The sequence below is a fragment of the Haliotis asinina genome, chromosome 5, assembly GCF_037392515.1.
Source record: "Haliotis asinina isolate JCU_RB_2024 chromosome 5, JCU_Hal_asi_v2, whole genome shotgun sequence".
NCBI classification, from domain to species: Eukaryota; Metazoa; Mollusca; class Gastropoda; order Lepetellida; family Haliotidae; genus Haliotis; species Haliotis asinina.
This window is the reverse complement of record NC_090284.1, coordinates 17,174,456-17,192,703: the sequence shown is the minus strand read 5'-3', so window position 1 is coordinate 17,192,703 and position 18,248 is coordinate 17,174,456. Positions and strand designations below refer to the sequence as shown.

The 18,248-nt window shown below is 42.5% G+C and overlaps 2 protein-coding genes across 2 annotated transcripts; one reads left to right on the top strand and one right to left on the bottom strand.

Moving 5' to 3' along the window:
• The first annotated feature begins 1,051 nt into the window (after nt 1–1,051).
• On the top strand, nt 1,052–2,381 carry LOC137284641 (uncharacterized). Its single transcript, XM_067816532.1, has 3 exons — nt 1,052–1,178; nt 1,408–1,453; nt 1,751–2,381. Exons 1-3 carry the CDS (start codon nt 1,052–1,054, stop codon nt 2,379–2,381), a joined length of 804 nt encoding a protein of 267 aa, XP_067672633.1.
• A 4,650-nt stretch (nt 2,382–7,031) lies between these two features.
• On the bottom strand, nt 7,032–18,049 carry LOC137283641 (uncharacterized). Its single transcript, XM_067815245.1, has 10 exons — nt 18,002–18,049; nt 16,698–16,933; nt 15,600–15,701; nt 14,959–15,137; nt 11,702–12,592; nt 9,874–11,352; nt 9,311–9,438; nt 8,740–8,861; nt 8,297–8,356; nt 7,032–7,770 (listed from the first exon to the last, which is right to left on the bottom strand). Exons 2-10 carry the CDS (start codon nt 16,930–16,932, stop codon nt 7,718–7,720), a joined length of 3,249 nt encoding a protein of 1,082 aa, XP_067671346.1. The 5' UTR covers nt 16,933; nt 18,002–18,049; the 3' UTR covers nt 7,032–7,717.
• Between the last annotated feature and the right edge of the window lie 199 nt (nt 18,050–18,248).

Genomic DNA, 18,248 nt, shown 5'->3' with positions numbered 1-18,248 from the left:
ATGCAAAACGAATTTAATAAAGTTATCTCTTATCTTATCTTACCTTACCTTATCTTATCTTACCTTGTATTATATTATATCTGTAACATTGTTGGGTTTAATAAACAAGTTATCAGTAATAATGAGCACAGCCCAGTGTTACGAAACTAAAAATGACTCCTGTTTTGTCTGTTATAATACATTTCATACTGGACAAAGTAAGTTAGGGATATTGGTATTTATATATTTGATATTTTATCAGTGTGTCAATAAATAAATATATCACTATTACTGATTTGAAAATTTACATATATCCCCAACGATTTTTGTCCAGTATAGCTTTTCTAGTTCATATGACGATACCTTGTGTTCATATGTAGCTCGAGATTATGGTTGGATGTGTTGCATGTATATTTTTGTAACAAGGCTTATTAAAACTTTGCAAACATATTACCACTGTTTGCTCTTAATAACGTGGGATTTACAAAATAAAGTGACTACTTTAATAGCTTCAAATTTGTAAACATGTGCGTTGTCAAACGTGGGAATCATGGCGAATCTTACAGGCATGAGCTAATGTCCAGTTCTAAGCCGTGTCTTCACGGATCGTTTATTGTCCATAGTCAGCAAACAGTGTGTGACGTCACAATAGCAATGACGTCATAGAATGGTTCCATGACGACGTTCCTGGTCCAAGTCCTCAGTTCTAAGCGCATTGTATTTGTGCTCAGACGTACATTTGCTTCTTGGCATAGACATAAGATCATTACCGCTGAGGATTCCTGATATTTGATACCTGTGACCTTCATCAGCCGCAAACGAGGTAAGCAAGTCTTTTTAGAACAATATACATACGTAAATGTATTTTATCTTCTATTTCCGACATAAAAACGCCTCTTTAAAACATCTTGTCGTCGGCAAAGACATTTCCGAAAGTGGTGAAAACGGAATTTCACATCAAATTTAAAAGTGCAGATATCAACTAGAAATCTATACGTAAGTTCTTCAAATTTCGAAATTCAAAAATAGTATGTATATGTTTAAAAATAATATGTATATGTTTATCAAACAGATGAATTTGTGCACGGAAGGTCGTTTGAAGCAACGAAAACCTCTCTCTCCCATTCTCGAAGCGGAAAACGAGGCGGCGTGTTTCCTATCTAGCCCAAGATCAAAGAAACAAAACAACGATGTTCTCGGTAGGTCATGGTTCTAGTTGAATTCAAATCTTGGGGATATTTAAGAAGGTCAACACAAATATATAAATTAGATTTTTTGTAAGCCACATAGATTTACCAATCCGTTGTTTGGAGTGGATGCAGAATCATCGTCAACGCGGTAAACATCTTAAGAGAATTGCCGTATTGTGGCCATTGATCACGTCATGACGTGGGACGTGTTTATCTCACTTCGTGCTTTTGTTTTCAGACCAATACATGGTGTTAAAAGCTCAAGTCGGAGATATGGAAGAGAGGTAAGCAGAAGCTGAGCGACTAGACGTTTGTTGTGTTTTCTGGTAGCCAGAAAATTAAAAAAAAAAAAAGAGACATGGAATATACTTACAGTACTATAGGCTGTGTTGGTTAAGAAAATAGTAATAGACCATACAATTTGACGAGAGAAAAAACTGTGCTGTGGAAAGATATTAGAAAAAATTCTAAAACTACATATTTAATCATTTGAAAGGCATTTTGAAACTGAGAATAGTTACCATTACCCTTTCATAATTACAATACACGCGTCTTGAAGCAACTTACGTGTCTTTCCTCAGCCTCCTTGACTATCTTCTCCAAGAAAACGAGAACCTGCGCCAAGTGAATGAGCGGCAGAGCCGCGAGCTTCGCCATGAACACGAACTGAGACTTAAAGCTGAAAAAGAGAGGGCCGAGTTCAGAGTAGAATATCTAAATTTCAAGCTCAGTTTGACCATGGAGCATGCCGAACTGCAGGAACTGAAGCAGACGCTGGTGGAGCTCACCAGTCGCTGGGAGATGGAGAAACAGGCGGAGATTGAGCAGAAAAAGAAACTGGAGGAAGAGCTGAAGCAGCTGAAGTCTATTCATCAACATGCAGCCCTCCAGCAGCAGGTTCGGCCTCTAACCTGCCAAACTCCAGTCAAGTCACAGGCCCGTCTCCCAGTCGTAGCTCCTCCAACCCTCTCGAAGAAAGCACATAGACCATACACTGGGAAGGCCCAAAGCAGAGTCCCTTGCAAGATCCAGCCTGCACAGAACAACAGGAGCGCCCTCTCTGCTTGTGGGGATAGTATGAAGAAGACCACAAATGAGAGCAAGGCCAAAGTCAAGACTGGGAAAGAACTCAGAACGAAGGACATTACGAGTGATCAAAATCTTCTCAAACAGTCACACAGACACTCACGAAGAGCTCGCCAGATGCATTAAGACATTTAGAGAATATTATGTTGTTGTTGAATAATTCCATCGAGTGTGTACATATTAATTCCAGTTTTTGTTGAACAAAATGGAATGAACACAAAAGTTTTGTGAGGCAAGATTTGGGTCTTACTGTGATTAAACCTTGTTCCTGATCAAATGTTGTTTGCTTTTTGGGGGAAACTGCCATTAATATTTTTATCTTTCCCATAATTTCACACCTGAGGCAAGTGAACTGTTCATGAAATGGCACTCCCGAAGTGAGTCTACTGATTGTGTAGTGGTACTGCTGAAGTGAGTCTACTGATTGTGTAGTTTTACTCCTGAAGTGAGTCTACTGATTGTGCAGTGGTACTCCTGAAGTGTGTCTACTGGCTGTGTAGTGGTACTGCTGAAGTGTGTCTACTGGCTGTGTAGTGGTACTGCTGAAGTGTGTCTACTGGGTGTGTAGTGGTACTGCTGAAGCGAGTCTACTGATTGTGTAGTGGTACGCCTGAAGTGTGTCTACTGATTGTGTAGTGGTACTCCTGAAGTGTGTCTACTGGCTGTGTAATGGTACTGCTGAAGTGAGTCTGCTGGCTGTGTAGTGGTACTCCTGAAGTGTGTCTACTGGCTGTGTAGTGGTACTGCTGAAGTAAGTCTACTGATTGTGTAGTGGTACTCCTGAAGTAAGTCTACTGGCTGTGTAGTGGTACTGCTGAAGTGAGTCTGCTGATTGTGTAGTGGTACTCCTGAAGTGAGTCTACTGGCGGTGTAGTGGTACTGCTGAAGTGAGTCTACTGATTGTGTAGTGGTACTCCTGAAGTAAGTCTACTGATTGTGTAGTGGTACTCCTGAAGTGTGTCTACTGATTTTGTAGTGGTACTCCTGAAGTAAGTCTACTGGCTGTGTAGTGGTACTCCTGAAGTAAGTCTACTGATTGTGTAGTGGTACTCCTGAAGTGTGTCTACTGATTTTGTAGTGGTACTCCTGAAGTGAGTCTACTGGGTTTGTAGTGGTACTCCTGAAGTGAGTCTACTGATTATGTAGTGGTACTACTGAAGTGTGTCTACTGGCTGTGTAGTGGTACTGCTGAAGCGAGTACTGCTGAAGTGTGTCTACTGGCTGTGTAGTGGTACTTCTGAAGTAAGTCTACTGATTGTGTAGTGGTACTGCTGAAGTAAGTCTACTGGCTGTGTAGTGGTACTGCTGAAGTGAGTCTGCTGATTGTGTAGTGGTACTCCTGAAGTAAGTCTACTGGTTGTGTCGTGGTACTCCTGAAGTGAGTCTACTGGCTGTGTAGTGGTACTGCTGAAGTGAGTCTACTGGCTGTGTAGTGGTACCCCTGAAGTAAGTCTACTGATTGTGTAGTGGTACTCCTGAAGTACGTCTACTGATTGTGTAGTGGTACTGCTGAAGTGAGTCTACTGATTGTGTAGTGGTACTCCTGAAGTAAGTCTACTGATTGTGTAGTGGTACTGCTGAAGTGAGTCTACTGATTGTGTCGTGGTACTCCTGAAGTAAGTCTACTGATCATGTAGTGGTACTGCTGAAGTAAGTCTACTGATCATGTAGAGGCACGAACATCAATCTACGCAGTTGGGACACGTGTGAACCAAGTCAACGAACCTAATCATCCGATCTTGTCAGTCGCCTCTTATGACTTGAATGGCTTCCCGAAGAACAGTTCTAACCGGGATCTCCACAGGCCCGCACACTTTAATTATTAGTGCCCAGCACTGAAAGTAAATTTAGTTTTATCCAGTTTTAATCCCTTGTTTAAACGGCCTTCGTCGTTATTTGTTCATCATTACAATATGTCAGCCTCACTATTTCGGGGGCGGTGGGTCAGCCTTGTGTGAAAGCCTTAGCTCGTCACGACAAAGATCAATGTTCGATTTCTCATGTGAAGTGCATGTCTGGTGGGTGAGTGAGTTTAGTGTTACGCTGATTTTCGCAATATCAAGGTGAGTGAGTGAGTGTAGTGTTACACCGATTTTAGCAATATCAAGGTGAGTGAGTGAGTTTAGTGTTACGCTGATTTTGGCAATATCAAGGTGAGTGAGTGAGTTTAGTGTTGCGCCGATTTTAGCAATATCAAGGTGAGTGAGTGAGTTTAGTGTTGCGCCGATTTTAGCAATATCAAGGTGAGTGAGTGAGTTTAGTGTTACGCCGATTTTAGTAATATCAAAGTCGTTACATTAGAATGCGGTTATAAAATGGAACATAGTCCAAACCGGCGTTAAACACATAGTCACTCAAATGCTTCACGTGCACCAATGTTATGTGTCACCCAACAGTGACGTCACTCATTCACTCAAATAGTCCACACGATTCAATGTAAGAGTAGTGATTGTTGTATATGACACAAAATCAGTGAAACACCTGCCACAGGTGGCGATGGGGTAGCCTAGTTGTTAAAGCGTTCGCTCGCCACCCCGAAAACTCGGGTTCCATTCCTCACATGGATAAAATGTGTGAAGCTCATTTCGGGTGTCGCCGCCGCTATATTGCTGGAAAAACTGTTGAAAGAGTCGTAAAACTAACTCACTGATTCACGTATCACGGTGGGCAGGTCGATTCTGGACGAGACAAACCATTGGTTGATAGCTTGAGCAGGTATGCAGGATGAGGAATAGAAACAACAACGCATTCTGTACTATGTTTGTTGTTTGACGCCGCACTCAGCACTATCAAAGCTATGTGGCAGCGCTCTAAATAATCGAGTCTGGACCAGACAATACAGTGATCAACGTCATGACCATCACCATCAACTGGGATACTGTGCTATTAGTCGGCTCTTTAACAGCCATGGGATTGTTAAGCTGCATCTGTCCTGGAATCCCTACTCACTGTATGTCAAAAGAGGAATTCAAGCGCAACTCATATACTCGCAAGCCTGCTATTTCGTCACCCCATGTCAGCGTGCAGTCCAGTCAATCAAAGATTTAAACTTGAACCGTCTGCAAAAGAAATGCTTTTAGCTGAAACAAAACACCCATTAGAGTTTTCGAGACTTTTTTAAATCTCATATACCCCTAATTTGAAAATAAACATGTATCATTTCTTTTGCAAAGAGTTGGTGGTTGACCCTATATTTCGGTTAGATTGACTGGACTAGTAACCTTTTTATATACCTAGTGGTGCCTTATATTATGGGCCCACATAAAGGGCAATCAAGTCACAAAGGTCAAGTGTCACTAAACGATCCGCTTCCAAAGTAGGGGGACACTCGGAAATAACAAAGTTTTCACAATTGTTTGAGATAATAGTCTAGCCTTGTATGTTAAAACTGAACGAGACGTTATTCTCAGTAATTAAGTTAAACCTTTCTCAATTGCAGGGGATATTAGTCTCTAGTTATCTTGTATGTAAAATTGAACGAGAACATATTACCCACGTGCAGAATGCCCAAATTATGATTTTACAGATTGTAGTTTATCGCCGTACTCAGCAACACTTCAACTATGTGGAGACGGGCTGTTACTAGTCGAGTTTGGGCCATACCATCCAGTACGATGACATGTACCAACCAAGTCAGCGAGCTCGAGAACCTTACCCAGTTGTTCGCCCCTTACGACAAACTAGTCCAGCATATAACTAGACGACTTCGCACTGTACCAAGGTGTGCTCGATGTAGGCCTTGGCTCGAATACAAGTTTATTCATATGAACTAACGACAAACATGGGTTGTGGAAGGCAACTTCTAGCCCGGATGTTTAGGGGTTAGAGGTTATGACCTTCAGCCATCTTTAAGGTCGATAGGTGAAATGTGGGGAATTTCAAACTGGGCATGTTTTACCAGCAGTGCGTAATACATATGTCCTAAAACATTTGTTCACCCGACGATGATGTTGCATACGTTGTACATGTAGGCGCCTGCGAAGGTCATTTGCAGAAGTTCTCCCTGGACATTTACGAAAGGGTTAGGGGGTCAGATTTTTTTTATGCACCAGTGTTCTCAAAATATTGACCAATCCATAACGGTAGTCATATGTTTGAAAGGCCCAAGCTACCACTTATACTTGTAGGTTTTCTTACCACCTTCCGTTAAAATGGAAAAGCACTGAACATAAAATGACCGTTTTTCGCATGACTCAAATATGTAGTATTTTATTACACTCCCATAGAGACTGTCCTAATTTTGGTAGCCCTCCCCGGATTCCATCTTATGTATGCCCCCTTGTACTAAATGACCGGTCTCTAAACTGGGAGTTTACTTCGTCATGGACTGTATTTTAATTATATCATCGAACCTAGATATATTATCAAACTCGAGTCGAACCCGAACGAGCGAAAGGTTTAACCACTGGACTACCGAAACCCATCAAACCCTAAGCAACACAAGACGTACACCACAGACGTAAACGTCCATCTCTTCCTGACATCACACATGAGGTGCCTACAGACCGACAGATCAGGGACCATAGTAGGGAGAAAACGTGATTAGGACTTGTTCTGCAGATCCTGACACTACCAACTGGGCAACTTTACACCACTGGGTAGATAGCAGTGCTTACATATATGATACAGCCTAGCCGAGATATACAGATTTACAAAATACTTAATATAATTAAAGTTACATTAAATTGTCTGAATTGTAGGCCTATATAATGATTTCTCTACCCAAGAAAAAGTTGCCCCTATACGAGTCAAATGCAAGGACAATAAAAGAGAAGATTTTTCAATACATCTTTATTACTTGTATATACTGACGCATTATATAATATGCTGACCCTAAACATCACCGGAACAAAATGGGTGACCCCCACTTAAAATCACCCATCTCTCACTCGCCTCCTTGATTTCTTACAATAAATAAAATATTTTTCACTAATTGTGTAATAATTATGTTATGTGTTTCGAGAAATTTTAAAAGCTAGATCACTTGGTATTAGTCTTTAAATTAATTTATGATTTAGAACAAGGCGCTTTGCTTAGGAAAACTTATAAAAAACCTGTATGTGAAGAAAACTGGTTATTATGACTGTCAATGATTAGAGTATATTGGATATTGAACAAGGGTATCAATTCAACATACAAGGAGTTAGAAGCTTGAGATAAGAACAATTTAATATTTCACGTCGGAATTGACATTCCAGGTGGGCAAGTGAAGAGTAACACAACAAAAATACGGACATTCTTACACGATACCAAAATGCAGACATCGTATGTTGGAAGGTGTTTTAAGCAAGAAATCTCTAATCATTTTCTTCGTGAAGCTCATTTTATCTCCTGATTCGGGCAGCTTGACACCGGGTGTAACATACGAACAGACGTGTCCTGCCTTCCACTGAAAGTCCGTAGTTGTGCCCTGTACAAATATCACTTCACAGCTGGTGTCACAGATGAACAGACATGCTATGCTATCGGGTGTCATCCTGCCGCTTTGGATCATCGATCGGACGGAGATATATCACTGTAATGCATATAGAGTACAGTTTATCGCACGTTGATTAGATTTGTTTAGAAAAGATTCTGAACATATTTCCAAGCCTAAACACCACGATAACATACCCCCAAAATCCAATAGGACAAAGATATAGTTTAGGATTTCGTTTGGGATCTACACGCATTTTGCTGCAACTCAGCGACCCCTCTTCCTCTTAAAGTCGCACAATTCTCTCGCTATTTTAAATATTTGCTTATTGGTTTATTCGAAATTGCAAGCACGATTTTTCGTTGCTTCGAATGTTTTCTTGTTTTTTCAGCTATTTCTCAAAAGTGTTTCCTCGTTACCTTGAACAGAGACCATTGAGACCAGAGGCCCATGTATGACGTACTTTAAGGTCATGTTCAACCTTTAGTAGATATGCAGGGAAGTAACACCATTCGAAGAAAGATAATGGTTGACCACATACAACCTAACACAAACATCTCTGCATGTACATAGCTGGCAAAAAAAATTAGAATATCTTCAACATTAAGTCTGTTAACTGGCTTACCAGGTTGGCTGTTATTTGAGACTGGTTCGTCATACACATGCTCACTGTCCTTATGGTAATCTGAAACGAAACAACGGCCGTTCATTAAATGGATTTGTAGGGCCCCATAAAACAAATGGTTGTGTCCCTGTCGAGGATCGAACCTGGTTCTCCGGCGTAACCAGCGACCGCCTTTCCCACTAGTCTAGCCCACCGCCCCAGCGTTGGAACAAAACCTAATCGCTTCTGGCACGTGTATATAGAGTCAAAATCAGGTCGTATACTTATATTGTAGTGTATATACATTGCACTACGTCAATGGTCTCCAGCTGACGTCGCCAAACTCCTTTGAGACTTAAACGTTCGATACTACAGGACATGTGTACCAAACACGCACTCTTTACTTATGATTTGTGAAAGAACGTTCAATAATCATCAATGATGGCGATAAAAAACACGCTTACTTTCGTCACTTCGACGTTTTCTATATTTGATAGCCAGGATGATGACAGCGACGGTAAGAAGAAGGATGATGGCTGCCTCCACAGCAACTGCAGCTATGAAGTCGTCGGGGATGGCGCTGACACTGAAACAACGAAAGGAGGTACAGGCAACAAACTCGTTGTCTTCCAAGCGTGATCATGCTGCAGCAAGCTGATGACTTAGGTATCCAGATAAAGAACTGCTTGGAGGGAGTCTTTGAATTACATGTAGGAGTTGTACGCATTAGGATTTTACACATTGATGGATTTCAGTTTTGGTTAGCTATGTACTCGGCAATATTCCAGCTACATGAAGCCGTTCTATGAATGATCGAATCTTGACCAGATAATCCAGTGATTAACAGCAAGAGCACCAACCTACGCAGTTGGGATACGATGGCATTTGTGAATCAGTTCAACGAGCCTGACAACTTGGTCACGTCGGTCGCCTTTTACGACAAACATGGGTTGTTGCAGACTAATTCACACCTGAACTTTCAGCGGTGTCAAGTTCTTTGTTATTCTTTACGTGTGATGGACGACGCAGACTTACGTGGTTTCCCCCTGTTCATACACACATCTGTCGCACTCATATTGACTGGGACACTCGGTGCTGTACGTCACTTTAGGCTCCAGAATATCCATATTGAAAGCTAGAGAGTCGCCAATGGCTCTGCCCACCTGTGAGGGATTGTTTAAAAAGTCACATCTTGAAACATGCATACCCAAGATACTGTAACAAACATTATCAAATATATTCTCGGGGATGTATAGAATTGATGATGTCAAGCAGTCAGAGATTGGCAGGATACTGAGTGAGTGAATATAATTTTATGCCGCTTTAATTCCAGGAGTATTACAGCAATATCACGACGGGACACCAGAAATGTTCTTTACACACTGTACCTATGTCGGGTATCGAAAATTGATCTTCGGCGTGACGAGTCTACTGCATAGTCGTGAGTCAAAGATAAATCTAGGTGCAAGCAATATGTGCTGCTCGTGTTAAGTTCTTTGTCACTCTCTACTCGACTGAAATGCCAATTATTGTTTATGACACTTAAAATATAAAAGAAATCTAGATTGAATTTCTGGATTATAAATAAGAAAAATCACTTCTTTGTATTCCAGGTCAGAGGATCCGATGGCTCCTACTATCTGATAGATAACAAAGCCACTTGCACCATTCCCATCCTTATCAAATACACGATGTTGCTTGCCATCCCTGAAGACGTCCAGCTCCACATCTTTGGTGTAGCGGATCAGCTCAGTGGTTGAGTATTCTCGACACTTTGTGGCAGCCCCCCGACAGACATTCTGGAGACTGCTCCTGAAACCTAGCACCAAGGCATGCAGGGCAGTTGTAGCGAATGGAACCCACGTGTCAATCTGATGGTGACTCGAGAGTAGTGAGGAAGTACATTCCTGTTTGTCCTTTTTAAGAAAACTGTCTGGAAAGTAACAGTTGGCTCTCTTCTCCAAAAACGGTCTGAGCCATGGGTTTTCATCAGAAGAGCTGTGGATGTTGCGAAAATACTGCTCAAAATTTGGGTCAACTGGAAGTTCCTGAGCCATGGTGAAGCTTCCTTTGAGGTTGTAGTTGCCTTCAATGACATTAGTCCGTCTTGCCCAGCCCTCTCCAGATCCAAAGAAAATAAACTCTCCAGGTTCAATTTCTTCACTGAGAGCTTTCATAAGAGCTGGTGTAGTGTGTGATCGAGAAAATACAATCACCATTTTGGCTGCCCTAAACTGCCTCAGTTTATATACGATGCCCACATATTCTTTGGGGTCAAAATCTTCTTTCACTGGTACACTTTGGGCAACACAAACTCCTGCCTTCTTGGATCCTTCCAGGACAGATTCCCGACCAGACTGACCATATGCCTCATCCGTGTACAAAACTTGGATGTATCTAGCCCCGACATTCTTGGCGACTTCCATCATTGGTTGCACTTGGTCATCAAGTGAAGATGATGTTCTCATGAAAGTAGGGTATGTCTTCCTGTCTTTTAACATGGAGCTAGTGGAGGCATAGGCTATGAATAATTGGTCCAGTTGTTCCATTGTCGATGCCAGTGGAATGCTGATGGAACTTGCTAGTGGCCCTATGTAGCCAATTACCTTGTCACTAATTGCTGAACTATAGACCCCTCCCCCAAGATGAAGTTCCCCTTTATGCAATTTTACGATTTTATCACGAATTATCAAAGGATTATTGCAAGTGTCCAACACAACCAGTCCTATGGAAGTGTTGCCAGTAACTGATGCAAATTCTCCTGTTTTGCTGTTCACATCTTTTACAGCAAAAACCAATGCCTCTGCAATGTCTACGCCTGTAGATGGCCGTAGGGGACCACACCGAAAGACACTTTGGGAGCCTCCACTGTTGCTTTGTTTGTTGTGAATAGGAACAAGAGCAACGACATAATGGTCCCCTTTGATGTGTATGATCTCCTCTGAAGGTTCTTTAAGGCATTCTGAACAAATGTGACCCTTTTGACAATTACCATGAACTGGGCCACCTTTGTTGCCAGATTTGTCGAAGGACTGGATTTTCCCTGTCAACTGTAGTGAACCATTATAAAAGCCAACCTGAAATACAAAATTAAAATCAAATCAAATTCCTCTGTAATTTTTTAATGCATTTATCCATATGAATTTCAGGTAGATTTATACTTTACAACCCATCTTAAATTAACAACTTCGAAACAAAATTAACGATATAGTCAGAAAACAAGATTTACTGTTCTGTTCGTTTTATATATTTCTGTACAAGTTGAAACCTTATGCTGTTACATTCCATTGTTCCAAAACACTGAATTCACAGTCAATTCAGCCCCGTATTTCTCGGCGCTAGTTTTGATATCAGTAGCAACAACATAGCATTAATCTTCCAGCCAAATAATGCGAAATATAATTCTATTCATCATTAATAACTTACCTTATGGAAGGTAAATTTTGTATCATTCCTCTTGTAGTTATATATTTCGTACAAGCTCTTTTCTGCCTGCAATTTCATCTCGCCTTTGACGAAGGAAATGTTTCCTGTCCCCGGGAATAAACTAACCATCAGATCTGAGGGCTCCAATCTCAGGGTTTCGATTTCTGTAAATAAGGTTTTCTGTGATACGTCTCTCATGGCACTGCATATGGTTTTCCCTGCACCGCATGTCCGACTAATGACGTTCTTTAACCCCTGTGCCAACACCCCAGTGGCCAGAACTGCATAGGGAATAAACAGAGGCTGTTGTGTGATTTTATAGCTCTTGGGCGAGTCTCTCCAGCACTTGGAAATGTCTGTTCCTGGAAGTAGATCACAACCAGTCAATGACTGGAAGTAAAGAGACAACCAACGGTTTTTCTGTGCTTCTTCGCGGAATGTTGTGACATTTTCAAACAAGGAGTTCCAGTGAGAAGAGAATTCCAGTATTGGTTCATACACAGGCGTAGGTACAAGAAGTCCTTTTGCTCTATCAAACACATCGTTCTGTCCACTCTTTAGATAGGATGGTTCCAGCGCAACGGCCTCAGAAACAATCAACTGAAACTGATCCATATATAGATGTTCATCAAAGTACTCTAATACTCGAGTCACGGTTGGTCCTCTCCCGAAGAACACCATTCCTGAAACTGGACTTGACTTAATGTCCAGCTTTTCCCGCAGTGAAGCAATACTGATTGTAGTGGTGATCATTTGAAACAGCGGAATGCAGATTTCTCGACGTTCAGATTCCTCTTTCAATGCTGTTGCGCCTTCAATGCTGTAGGAATCATTCTCGTAGCCGATGGCAACGTAATTCCATTTCAGCTGTTGAATGAGCTGCAGCATAACCTGGAAGGAAAACGTGATTTTGAGGAAAATACAGCTTGCCTGTACTAATCCAGTTGAAAACATTGCTGGTCTGGTTTACAACTGTGAAGTGGTGTACCTTTGTCTGTTGATTCTCAACATGCCCCAACAGCAGAGACAAGATCGCCCTTTTGACAATGTCGAGAAATCGTCATCAATGTCCTAACTTTCTTTAAAAAAAAGACTTTTTAACGTTTCCAATTCGGGCTATTAGACAGCGACCAGCAAGTAGCGTTTCCAGTGATAACTGAACTGGGTTGTAGAGAGTGATTGCGTGAGTCAATCGGATTGTGAAGTACATGAACTGAAGTACAAACGAAAGTACACACCCTACTAGTCTGTCCATAAATGAAATCAGAACAAACATAAATAAGATTCAACTGTTTAACTTTATTTCTGGGTCATTTTCAAACGTGTTCGGAAATGATTTAGAGATTTGTTCCAATTTGAAGCACTTTTGTTTACATTTGCGTCCATAGGGGTATGAAAGCAAATTTCACATGTCTAGAAATGATGACAGTCCCAGGTGTGAAGGCATTGTGAGTATTCTTAGTACCTCGTATGATCCCCGTTTCCATAAATACAGGACAGCACACGTCTTCTCATGGAGAAAGTCATCCGCCGGATGACATCATTAGGATCCGGTGCCACCCCTCTAGCAGCGCCTGTTCCAGCTGAGGAATGGTGGTTGGCTGCTGAGGACGACGTCGCAACTGTCTCCCGAGGTTGTCCCACAGGTGCTCAATCGGTGACAAGTCAGGGGAGCGTGACGGCCAAGGCAAAAGCTGAATGTTCTAGTTGTTCAGGAAGTCCATAGTGAGTCTGGCGGTGTGGGGTCTGGCGGTATCCTGTTGAAGAACCATCCCTTGCACGTTGTACCTCTGGGCTGTTAAGGTCCGGCGAATAACCACCAAATCCGTCCTCTGGTCTCCGCATATGACACCCCAAACCATAACGCCTCCGTCGCAAAAGGGAACGACTTCCTGGACACATGCTGGAGCCAGCCGCTCGCCTCTCCATCGGGTAGACTCTCACTCTACCCTCAGCCTGGAAGAGGTTGAACCGACTTTCATCGTTAAAGATGACTCGTGACCAGTCCCGACGTTGCCAGCGTCTCACCATTTTTGCATAGCGAAGACGGTTCATGCGGTGTTGAGCGGCCAAGGTCATCCCACGGAATGGACAATATGCCCGGATACCAGCAGCCCGAAGTCGTCTTATCTCTGTGTTCCTGCTGACGAAGTGACCTAGCGCTGTCGCTGCTGATGGCGTCATGGTGAGGTATCTGTTGCGCAGATGTAGAGTGCGCAGGTGTCGGTCTTCCACAGGGTTGTTACTCTCGGTCTTCCACTTCTTGGACGGTCGGATGTCTTGCCAGTATGGTTGAAACGACGAAGAAGTCGGATAATGGTTCTTGCAATCTCACTGTTTGAGACCCCCACTTGCGACATCCCGACGGCTCTCTCTCGCTCCGCTGCTGTAAGACGTGGCATTTCTCTTGTGTGCGTTTCCTCACAAGTGTAATGAACGGTAGAATACACCGCTTTTCATACCCTTTCTGCACGTGCAAATGGAAAAAATCATCCTTTTCGAAAAATTCACGTTTTTGGAAACCAGAATGCTAAAGTTACGTTTTGGCGCAGTGTTATCATTGATTGCGTTCGTTACAATACTATAACTTCAAGACTGAAACACTTTGGGGGAACCATTTTGAAACAAAATATGACATTTTAGGGGTGTGTACTTTCTTTTGTACTTCAGTGTATGTTTATATCCCATTCTACTCCTCTGACTTTTGGTTTGCTTGTGTCAACCCGTAGTGTTTAAATCTGACAGTCAAATGATAATTGTTTATTTAACACTATCAGTGTGTTTCCTTGTCTTCCAGTTGAAAAGGTGACACTTTTTGTGACCTTGACATTCTGTAGGATCTGGCATTTATCACAACACTTTGTGTCATACTCGTACATATGATTTGTGAATGTTTTGAACTTCATGGCAATTTATGCTTGCTTCCTTTTGAAAAACAATATCAGATGCTGTATAGCGGGATACAGAGGTCTGTATAAAGGGATACAGAGTGCTATGTAGAGGGATACAGAGGGCTATATAGAGGAATAGAGGGTTGTATTGAGGGATACAGGGGGTTGTACAGAGGGATGCAGAAGGCTATATAGAGGGATACACAGGGTTGTATAGAGGGATACAAAGGGTTGTATTCAGGGATACAGAGGGCTATATAGAGGGATACAGAGGGCAGGGCTTAATTGAGGGATACAGAGGGTTGTACGGCAGGATACAGAGTTTTTCACTGGCATATAAATACTCTGAAAACAGACTTGACCTACCTCCACTTGTACATTGTCTGCTGCTATGACACGGTACAGGTTTTTGTAGACAGATTTATCTGTGAGACTGGCGGCTGTGGCGGAGTAGCTGACCTGTAGCAGACGATCATCCACCGGAAGTGAACTGAGCAGACGTGACACTGGTTGAGTTTCTGATGTGCTTTCTGGGCCAAGAACACCTGGAAATAGTATGGCAAGATGAGCATCTGGCTAGCTATTCTCGAAACGTTCGTAGCGCTACGAACTTCTTAAGCCCATTCTTAATACTTTGGCTACGATCAAAGTTAAGAATTCTTAGGGCTACGAACGCTTCGAGAATAAGGGCCCAGATCTTTAAATGCTGTCTTTGTCCCTCGTAAAGTTCTTCCGACAGATGTACTGTTTGGAATACTAGATTAGCATCAGGGATTCACGAAAATGCATATTTGAAAGGAGAACGGCATCCCCAAGGAATAACCACCCTCAGCACTCAATTATTGACTACTCTGGACGAAAGACATAATAGCAGTGAATATGTCTTTCTATCATAGATAAACAGACAAAAACACCTGAAAAATATTTTTGACTTTGCCTTAACCTGTCTTTAACCCTGATGTAAAACCATCCACCTCTTTGTTCATAAACGTCATTGAGTAGCTCACCAAATAGAGAAGCTGTGGTATTTTCCTCAGATTTTCTCATCATCCCCAGGGTCCTCTTGACAGCAAGAGCTGGATCTCCGCACGTCTTGTACGCCATTAGACCTTAAATATCAACTGAGATTAGTCAGTCCTCATAGAATACGTCAATATATGTGTCCACAACTCGCGAACTCCATGTATTTTGAAATTTGGTCACCTTACGTCATAAACTGACTTCTTTTCGTTTTCGAATATTCATCTATTTTTTTAAACAAAGAAATGCATTTCTCAACTACCTGTCAAAAGGAAGTACTTTAAAAATAGCTTTGTTGGAGGGATTATCAAAACAAAAAGTCATAATGTTGAAAAGAGTCACCGATCGAAACATTGCAAACATAACTGGCTATGAAGTTGCATCTGCAGCCGTTTAAATATGTCGATCCAAGTAACCATAAAATATACGTACAGAAATTGTAAGATAGAATCGGCATTATAACATTGGTGAAAATAAAATGAAAGAAAAGTGTTCGGTGTCATGGCGTATCAGTGCCAAAGGTATTCAAACCTGTCGTTTTGTCGTGAAATGGAGGAAGGTGGGAGTGAACCAGGACTACTAAGATATGCAGATAGTGCTTTGTACTTATGAATGGCGCCAGCTTACATTCGGGAAGCGCACTCATATGTATTTGTGGTAACATCAACGTCTGTTCCAACATCAACGACCATGTCTACAGGGACGACGGCAACTAGGAGAAGTTCTTTGCCGGCAGCTGCAGGGAATAATACCTTGGCAGCGTATAAAGTCGTCGGTCGTCCAGAACTCCTCGACGAGGTCCTTACACGCCTCAGTAACCCAAGAAGCCATAGAACAACATGGTAGTACTTCTCCAACACTGTAGCCTCATGTGGTTGGTTTGTTAGTAGCTCGATTGCTAGTTTTTATTTCTGGTATCTCTGATCACGGCAACATAGCAACATCTAACACCATGGCTCGGAAAACAGCATTTTCCTGTTTGAAATCGAACCCAGCCCTTTACAGTGACGAGCACACGCTTTTACCATTAGGCTACAACACCGCTCCTTTCACTACAGAATATGAGAATATATATTTCTCTGTACCTAACGTGACCCCTGGGATGAAGTTCTGACGATTAAGTTGCTGGAGGGTCCACCGGACGGCTTCGTGAACTTGAACAGACACACCGTTGATGCCAGTACACCGGCCGTCATCATTTGTCTGGATAGAAAACAACCCTCCAATGAGGACATCCCCCGGCAACGTGACGTCATTCTGAGACATCCCTTCAGCCACGATGACCAACACCAACAGACAGATTCCTGGAAGGCGTGCCATCCTGCAAGAATATGGAGGTGAGACTGGTGTGACGCTAGTGTGTGCCCCCCCCCCCCCCCCCCCCTCTCTCTCTCAGTAGGTTTATCATCCTTCCACTATGGCTAACAGGGACAGACTGCTTGGTGATTATACATTAATTGTTGATTAAATAGTCAGTACATACGTTAACAAGAAGAGGACACCAGTGAAGGTTCCATTTCGCATTGTAAGAGTCGACTAATGGAATCGGGTGGCCAGGATGGTTTACACATGTCATTATATCCCAGTTGCGTAGGTCGGTGCTCATGACGTTGATCACTGGGTTATTTGGTGAAGACTATATTTTTTCCCGTCTTCATGTATCTGCAATGCTGCCGCATGCCATGTTAACCCACATACACAGACAAACATATAGTCATTCAAACATGCCCGTGATAATTTCTGTAAAACACTATAATAACAGCTCGGGGAAGTTGGGCCAGGGGTGGGGACATTATTAGACTATATATTAGACTCGAGTACTTACTTTAGTTCAAGGAAGAACGCACAGAGGAAGTTGCAGTATGTGAATACACTGACATACTTCAAGTGAGTGGGTTTAGTTTTACGGCGCACTCAGCAATATTCCAGCTATATGGCGGCGGTTTGTAAATAATCGAGTCTGGACCAGACAATCCAGTGATCAACAACATGAACATCAATCTGCACAATTTGGAACCGATGACGTGTCAACCAAGTCAGCGAGCCTAACCACCCAATCCCGTTAGTCGCCTCTTACGGCAAGCATAGTCGTCTTTTATGGCAAGCATGGGTTGCGGAAGGACTATTCTACCCCGTGACCTTCACGGGTCGATATACCTCAAGCTGTATGAATACCAGTGTGTTCACTGCCGACAAACAACTGTGTAATATAAGTTTGCCGTCTCCATTTTGGGTAACATGTGATCATGCTTCCGCGAATACATGTCACATTTTCCATGACCCATGTCTCCCGTCCCACCACCCCTAAAAGTAAATGACCCGCCCCTAACCGTGGCAGGATCAGGTAAAATGTATGTTCGTGACAGCAAACTATAGAGCGTGATCTCACCTGACTGTAAAAAATCCACTACCCTTCAAAATCTACTACTGATTGTCCCACTTCGCAACACAGACGTTGAGCATCTGAGATTGAACGGGGAAGGTAATTGTGTACAGCTGATGCAAGCCCTTGTCTTCTTTGTAAACCTATATATTCAAGCACGGGCGGTCATGCGTGCGACCTCTTGATGGCGTTTGTGAAGAGTATTGGGTTGCTGTCAATGAGGTCCCACATGAAGATCGCTGTGGGGCTCCGC